The sequence below is a fragment of the Asparagus officinalis genome, chromosome 10, assembly GCF_001876935.1.
Source record: "Asparagus officinalis chromosome 10, Aspof.V1, whole genome shotgun sequence".
NCBI classification, from domain to species: domain Eukaryota; kingdom Viridiplantae; phylum Streptophyta; class Magnoliopsida; order Asparagales; family Asparagaceae; genus Asparagus; species Asparagus officinalis.
In genome coordinates this window covers 2,749,824-2,758,181 of record NC_033803.1, presented here as the reverse complement: position 1 = coordinate 2,758,181, position 8,358 = coordinate 2,749,824, and the positions used below count along the sequence as shown (strand labels likewise).

Sequence of the window (8,358 nt, the reverse complement as noted above, 5' to 3'; positions counted from 1 at the left end):
AGTTGAAATGAAGGAATATTTGTGATCAAAATCCTTATTAACTACTTATGCACATAATTTGTATGCACATTAGAAATAGAAGACACCTCTATCAAATTCCATTACTATCAAAATTCAACATCCGTTTTATTAATATATCACTTCACCCCCGTCTTATTTTCATATGCTTTTAAAATTTTCCACATGCATATCCATCCAACAATTTGTGTTGTTTTTGTTCATTACGCCAACTAGTATGAACACCATGCAAAGCACGACATATTTTTTTCTTCCCGCTATAGTAATCCCGGTTTTTTATGCTACGATATTTTTTGATTTTTTTGAATTGCTACGGTATCCGCTCTGTTGCAGTGTTTCCGAATTGCTACAGTATCCCGCTTTGCTACAGTGATTTTTTAAGATCAGTAATTTTCAAAATGCTGCAGCACCCCCATTCCTGGCTGCTACAGTAATTATAATACATTAAATGTTACTATAGCATAAAATAGTGAATCTTGGATTCTCCCGTTTGTATAAAGGAATAGATAACAAAATAATATAATTCTAAATCTACTCCTCTGTGCAAATGAGAGAACCCAAGATTTACTATTCATACTACAGTAAATGCTACAATAATATTTAAGGTAGCAAACATGAAACTGGACGCTAGTTTTTTGAAAACTATTACTGTAGCACGGTGATACTGTAGCAATCCAAAATAACGCAACAACTAAATGCTGGGATTACTGTAGCAGGAGGAAAAAATAAGTAATGGTTTGCATGGGGTTCACACTAGTTATTTTCTATTACAAAATAATGCTAACAACAACCCTACCTATTACTAAGCAATAAAAACACATGCTAATAAACATTATAAAAAAGATTAATAGATCCAAAATTAGACAAATTAAAAATAGAAACTACATCCCAAAAAAATAAAAATAAAAAATTCCCCCACCATTTCTTCCCCTTTTCCTCCCCCTCCCTCGGCTTGCGGGAGATGACTCAGAGACGAGCTGGAGCCCACGGCTACTTCTCTTGACTCCTCTGGCTGTCCTCCATAGACCCTTTCTCTCTCTAAGATTTCGCCATTTTTATTGCTTCCTTGCTCGCTGGAGAGAGAGAGAGAGAGAGAGAGAGAGAGCTTGGGAGAGACGACGAGCTTTTTTTTATTCTTTCCAAGCTTCCCTCCATCGCTCAAACTCGAGGAGACCCATCAAGTTGGTTGCAAACAAAAGACACCTTTTTTCCCCTCTCCTTCTCTCTCTAAGCAAGTCTAATCCAATCTTAGCTCTTTCTCTCTCAAGCAGTTTTTGTGTGTGGGGGGGATTTAGAGAGGCCCATCCTTCCGTTTGCTGGATCTCCAGATCTAAGGGCTATCTTCACTTCGATAATTTCGCTGGGTAAGTTCAAACCAGCTCACTCAACCTCAAATCCATAAAAGGTTAGTTCTTGTATTCATAATATTAGCCTATTGAGATTGGAAATTTCTTGTTTTTTCTTCATGGGGTTTTTTATTTGATGGAGACAGGGAATTGGGTCTCTCTTATTTTGCTCAATTTTGCGTTGTAGAAAGAGTAATTGATTGGTTTATTGATCTGGGGTTTCTTCTTCAGATACAAAGAATTTTATCTTTTCCTCCAAAAAATCAATGCCTATGTCAAGAACACGGAGGAGATTTTGGGTGAGATGAGGGATGCTATCTCGGTTATTAGACCTCCTGCGGGCCTGTTGGGGCCCGCGACCGGGTCGAGACGGGCCCGCAGGCTCGGACTTCTCGGGCCGCCAAGACGGGCTTTTGTGGTACAAGGACTCCGGCCGTCATGTCAGTGGAGAGTTCTCCATGGCTGTGGTCCAAGCTAACAACTTGTTGGAGGACCAGTGCCAGCTCGAGTCGGGCCCGCTGAGTTCCCTGGAGTCCGGACCCCACGGGACCTTCGTCGGGGTTTATGATGGCCATGGAGGCCCGGAGACGTCGAAGTATATCAATGATCATCTATTTCAGCATATCAAGAGTAAGGTTTTAGTTATGTGCTGCATTATTTCAGTGCATTTCAATGTTTGTTGTATTATTTATACCTGTTATTGTGTAATTATGTTTGTGTTTGTTATGGTATATGATAATGTGAATCTCTTATCTCATATCAAGATTAAGGTTCTAGCACTGTGCTGCAGATTTCACTGTATTTCATATTTCAGTGATTTGTTCATGATTTCTATTTCTACTTTTGATTATTATTGTTATGTAAAATTTAAATTGTTTAGATTGTGAATTTTGCTCCAAATTTGTTTATATCTTTCTTCAGAACCAACTCAGCCAACTTAAATGTTTATTCTTTCACTGTCTTCCCCAAGCCTGTATAAAGGAGAGGGCATCTAGCCTAAAAACTAGTCGAATCCCTCAGAATATGAATCCATCTTCGACCCCTTATTATCTACTGAATTTAGTCTTTTCTGTTATGAAGGTAACATCTTGTGTCATTTTTTCATTTCTCCTTGCCCAGTTTTGATAGCTTTTCTAAGATTTACAGCCTAATGGATAGCTAAACATGTTCAATCATCTGTGAGCTGCATTATTGCTTGATTCTCTTATCACAATTAACAATTTCTTTGTAAATGGACATTTGTAATGGTTGGTGCATGATTTGTGGGCATCATTATTTATGTGTTACATCCATTTATTTTAATTAATGGCCATTTAGTTGCGAGGATATATGTGTCTTTTCCTTGACCATAATGAATATTTTAAGCTACAAGCTAACTACTGCTATGCAGGGTTTACATCAGAGCAACAATCAATGTCTGCTGATGTGATACGGAGGGCTTTTCAAGCGACAGAGGATGGGTTTATCTCACTGGTCACAAGACAATGGCTCTTGAAACCTCAGATTGCTGCTGTTGGTTCTTGTTGTCTTATTGGCATAGTCTCTGGAGGAACTCTTTATGTTGCTAATCTTGGAGACTCCCGTGTTGTTTTAGGGAGAGCGGTCAAGGCAACTAGGGAGGTTTTAGCAGTCCAGTTGTCTGCTGAGCACAATGCAAGTATCGAGTCTGTTAGACAAGAACTACGTTCATTGCATCCGGACGATCCGCAGATTGTAGTTCTGAAGCATAATGTATGGCGTGTGAAGGGAATTATCCAGGTATTCACTACCATTTGATTATGTCTTTTATTTATTATATGCATGGATTTATGATATTTAAGAACAACATGCATTGTATTTTAATGCCATAAGTGCACCTGTTAGGAGTAGCAACAAATCCTAGTTAATGGAGGGATGAGCACAAGAAATTAGGTATAAAGAAATACATATGGACGCAAAAGCATATAGTAGTCAACGCAAAATGGCAGATAAGGATGCATGTATCTTACTGCAAAAGCTGGAATATAGACTTTAATGTTGTGGATCAATGTCAAGATATTGGGATAAGGCTTTGTTGTCATAGAGCCATCACTTGTTTCTTCCCTATCATCCATTCAGATATCTCAATAATTTACATGGGTAAGCAGTAGTAGCCCAGGTGGGGTGGTTGTCATGTTGTTTGAACCAAAACCTCTCCAATTGCTATGGAAATTTCAAAAAGATCCTCAAAAGTATGCGAAATGATCTTTACAGTACAGAGTACATCCTTATTTTCTTATGAATTGAAACTAGTTTGGCAGTCAATGAATATCATCAATTTGTCTATGCCCCTTTGCTGATTTTGCATTATGGGCACTAAAATTCTTTTTTGGTGGCTTATTGACCTTTTCTTGGGGGGGCTAGAAACAATGTTAATAAGTGCAAACCTTTTTATTTTTGTGATTTCCGGTGAAGGATACCTGTGCGTGTGCGCATGCATGTTATTCTGTATAACGTTTGAAATATAGTAAATAGTGCTGCATACTGCTATTCATATACATGGCTTTTTGGTTCAAAAGCTGGAGAGTCAGTCATCAGATCAACATTTTTTACATGGCATACTGGAATTTTTCTTGAGCAGTTCTTTAGTCCTAATGAAAAGTACTCTTTCCTCTCAGGTTTCTAGATCAATTGGTGATGTCTACCTAAAGAGAGCGGAGTTTAACAGGGAGCCTTTACTCGCAAAGTTTCGTCTACGGGATCCTATTCGAAAGCCCATACTTAGTGCTGAGCCAGCAATTACTGTGCAACCATTAATGCCCCAAGATAAGTTTCTGATATTTGCATCAGATGGTCTATGGGAGCACCTTAGCAACCAGGAAGCAGTTGACATTGTTAAGAATCATCCTCGAAATGTAAGCTTTTCCCAATGCCATCTTCTTTTTTATCTTGGGGTTTTTATGATATTAGTCCTTGAAATCTTTCATATTTTGAAAATAGTCCCTTAAATCATTGAATTTGCTGTTTGCTATTAGGTCCTCTAGTTTTTATTTTATCTTGCAATTAGTCCCTCAAATCATTGAAATGCTATTAGGTCCCCCAATTCTCATAACTTGTTTAAAGTCAGTTCCTCTAGTTACTACTACTACTTTTGATTTGAGGGACTAATTTCAAAAATAACTTGAAAATTGGGGGAAGTAGTAGCAAGTTCAATGATTTGAGGGATTACTTTCAAAAGGATCGAGAAAACTAATAGCAATTTTAATGATTTGAGGGACTAATTTAAAATTTTGGAAGTATGTGACAGACTAACGTTAAGAAAGCCGTTTTACCTTTTACAAAAAATACAGTAAAAAGAGCTGGCTCTGAATTTCTTCAACTTACTGCATTTCTGTTGGTCAAAATTTTTTTTCCCTATTTTCATATGCAGACAGAGGTTTATACATTATAAATTATTCATTAATTGTCAACTTAGAAGATTCATGTGGTTCATCATGTGCTTTTTGCATGCTATTTTAAAACTTTGTAGTAATGGAAGATCAAGGAACAAACAAAACAAATTTGTCAGATATAACATTGTGAGCCTAGATGTCTATGACATTAGTAAATTGATTGAAACTACTAAAGGAAAGTGAGACGGACAGAAAAGTACGCGAAATTGATATACATCTAGTTTGTTTAAAGGGTAAATAATGTGCACGGGACAATGAAATAAATAAAATATAATTAAGAAACTAATGACCTGCTTTAGTTACGGACTTGTGGTTATGAAGGATGAAATAAGCAAAGATGTTAGTCTTTAGATGCCAACACCACCAAAGAATATGGATGAAATTTTTATGTACTGTCTAAATCATCAAAGCTCCACATAATTTATTTCCCTTTTTTCCCTCTCTATATTCCATGCATATTAAAAGGCTTTAGAGCTCTTCCTTAAAAAGATTCCGGGGGCAAAAAAAACTCTGGCAGTGTTTGGCAAACTGAGTTCACCAAATCAAGTGAAACAATAATCAGACCAGGAATAATCCTAGTTTGGCAAAACCAAAAGACGGGACTTTACCAGTTTTTTGTTTGGTCACTTTTGCCCAATAACTGGGCTTGGAATAAACCAAAACCCCCTCCCGGTTTAAAACTAACCTGGATTAGTTCTCAAGTTGTCAGATCGACTTTAAAAGCTATTTTACTGCGCTACTTACAATGGAGCTCTACTTGATATCTGCAGGGTAGTGCTCGGAGATTAGTGAAAACTGCACTGCAAGAGGCAGCAAAGAAGAGGGAGATGAGATACTCGGATCTCAAGAAGATAGACCGAGGTGTTCGTAGACATTTTCATGATGATATAACCGTTATCGTTCTATACCTTGATTCAAATCTTATAATCAAGGCGAGCTTAGGGGTTAGAGTTCCACCTGTATCTATAAGAGGGGGTGGTGTATGATGAAGGATTATTACAAGAGATTGAAGATGAAAATAGCTCTATATATTTTGATTTATTTTACGGTAGCATGACTGTAAAACTGCAGAGAGAATATATCTCATTTGTTAAGAAAAATCAGGAGACAGTATATCGCACTTTAGGTTATTCAAGGCCCTCTTTGTTCTTTTTCTTTTTTTTTCTTTCTCCCTCAATGTAGTGGGGTTGATTTGGCTTGTAAAAAGTGTGGATGGTAACTTTCTCTTTGACTGTTTCAGTTTTATTCCCCTCTTGTAATTTATTTGCTTGACTATTCATTATCCAATGGCCGTTTTATTTGGTGATTTGGCTTATGGTGTAGCATTTGAAGCTGCATGGGCTTATGTTTTCATGGCTTCGTCAGAGCTTCCTGTTTATTCATCTGGGCGAGTAGTTACGTAACCCCTATTTACTACCAGTGCATCTGCAATCAATCCTTGAAAAGGCACCTCGTATTCTACCATTTATAGTAAAAAAGGATGCTATTCAATGGATAAAATACATTGAACTGACATTCATATTAAAAAGGAAAAAAACAACAACAATGAAGTGGTATGTTAAGATGACAGAGAGGACACTCTAAGGCCCGTTTTGGCAAAGGGTCAATGAAGAGGGGTTATTTAAAAGTATTAATATACTTAGCCCATTCGATAAACTGAAGGACTAAATTATTAACCAGTTAAATAAATTTTATTTTAGCACTTGTGATCAGTTTTAGTATTTAGGAATAGCAATCATTTTGACTATTTTCTTTATAATTAGAAGAGTTAACTCTTAATCCTTCTAAATAGGAGTATTAGTAAACCCCTTATTTTGAGGGATTAACTCATTTTAATCCATCTAGATGGGTTAACTTAACCCTTCTATATTTTTTATGTTTGACAAATTTGGAGGGTTAACTCACTTTAACTATTGTATAGATTTTTTGTGTTTGGCGGGTTAAGAAGGAGTTAAGTCTCCTTAACCCATCACTTAACCCTTTGCCAAACGGTACCTAATAGAATTAGACAATTATAGTAAAAAGCATGCAATCCTTTAGCTCACAACGCTCTTGGTACATCAAAAAGATAACAATTCTTAGATGAGTTCAGATTCTATCAAAACTATCTCATGAGAGCGTATGGTTCTATGTAGGGGTACATTCGGTTTGGATACAACTCGGATATGATACTTATCATATTCATATCCACTTAATACGGATATATCTTGGTGATGATGATTCATATCATATCCGCTAAAATCGGATACTGATACAGATATACTTACGGATATATGAGCGAATATGCATGCGGATACAAAACGAATATGAGAGAACAATATAATATTAAAAAATATAGTTCATGTGATACAAAAGAATTCATTAATATGCTCATTATATCTAAGAAGCTAAGATTAGACATCTTGACCATCAAAATTAACCTCAAATCAATAATCTAAGGATTAAAACTATTGTAACAATATAACTAATATGAGATATTTCGGATACAGATTTGAATATTTTACTACAAAACTATATCCGTAACTATATCACATCGGTTATAGATTTGAGTTACGAAATATTTCCTCGGATCCAGCCTAGTTCTATGTCATTCATGGGATAGAACTATCTATTCCCTCGCATGAGGATATAGTTTCCACTAGAATTTTGTATTCACTCTTGGATTACTAGATTTAAATTGGAAAAATTGCTTCTAGGCCCCAAATTTATATTTTTAATGTGCCCCAGCCCTTTCTACTTTTTTTAATATTCTTTAGCCCCTCCTTTTTGAAAAAAATGTGTCCAAGCCCCTCCATCACTCCTCCATCATGATTCCAGCCCATTTCAGCAGTTGATTAGACATGCCAGCTCATGATTAGACATATCAGCTGACTTAAATCCCGAATTTACCCTCCTCTTTCTCATGTCAGTGGATGTTAACTCTTTTCTGTAACATGTTAACTCTTTTCTATAACATATTAACTCTTTTCTGTAACATGTTAACTCTTTTCTGTAACATGTTAACTCTTTTCTGTAAAATGTTAACTTTTTTTTGTAACATGTTAACTCTTACAGATAACATGTTAATTCTTACAGCTAACATGTTAACTCTTATGGGTAACATGTTAACTCTAACAGCTAATATGTTAACTCTTACAACTAACATGTTAGCTGTAAGAGTTAACATGTTACCGAAAAGAGTTAATATTTTACAGAAAAGAGTTAACATGTTACAGAAAAGAGTTAATATTAATGTGCCCATGTGAAGTTCCTCAGGACGACGCTGGCGACGGAGTGGGGAAGGGGGCAAAGGGGGACTGAAGGAGGAGGAGGGGGTGGCAGGCGCGGGGGAGAGAGGAACGCTCATGGAAGTGCAGCAGAGTAGGGAGGCGGTGAGAAGGAAGGCCAAGGAGAGCTTAGGGGGGTGGGAGGCGCGTGGGCAAGGAGGGACGGGGAGGTCGCGCGAGGTGTATGAAGGGATGGGGCAGTGAGGCGGGAGGAGATAGGATGGGAGGTGATCATGAAGGGTGAAGGGATGGTCGAGTGCGGAGGCCAGAGGGGAACGGAGGAGGAGGAGGTGAGGCCGGAGGGTAAGAATGGGGATT

At 37.2% G+C, this 8,358-nt stretch overlaps 1 protein-coding gene across 3 annotated transcripts; it reads left to right on the top strand.

Annotated features, from left to right (window-relative positions):
• On the top strand, positions 951 to 6,080 carry LOC109825295 (probable protein phosphatase 2C 60). Of its 3 annotated transcripts, XM_020392119.1 has the most exons (6): positions 951 to 1,199; positions 1,290 to 1,423; positions 1,596 to 1,994; positions 2,755 to 3,122; positions 4,001 to 4,237; positions 5,545 to 6,080. In XM_020392119.1, exons 3-6 carry the CDS (start codon positions 1,676 to 1,678, stop codon positions 5,758 to 5,760), a joined length of 1,140 nt encoding a protein of 379 aa, XP_020247708.1. In that variant the 5' UTR covers positions 951 to 1,199; positions 1,290 to 1,423; positions 1,596 to 1,675; the 3' UTR covers positions 5,761 to 6,080. The 3 variants fall into 3 exon arrangements, with proteins under 3 accessions (XP_020247708.1, XP_020247707.1, XP_020247706.1); XM_020392118.1 differs by having other exon boundaries at positions 951 to 1,382; XM_020392117.1 differs by having other exon boundaries at positions 951 to 1,423.

Excerpts from the sequence above, each read along its gene's own strand:
- LOC109825295 (XM_020392119.1), top strand. The coding sequence starts at position 1,676 with ATGCTATCTCGGTTATTAGACCTCCTGCGGGCCTGTTGGGGCCCGCGA. Across the intron at positions 3,123-4,000 it reads GTGTGAAGGGAATTATCCAG|GTTTCTAGATCAATTGGTGA; the intron begins GTATTCACTACC and ends CTTTCCTCTCAG. Across the intron at positions 4,238-5,544 it reads TTAAGAATCATCCTCGAAAT|GGTAGTGCTCGGAGATTAGT; the intron begins GTAAGCTTTTCC and ends TGATATCTGCAG.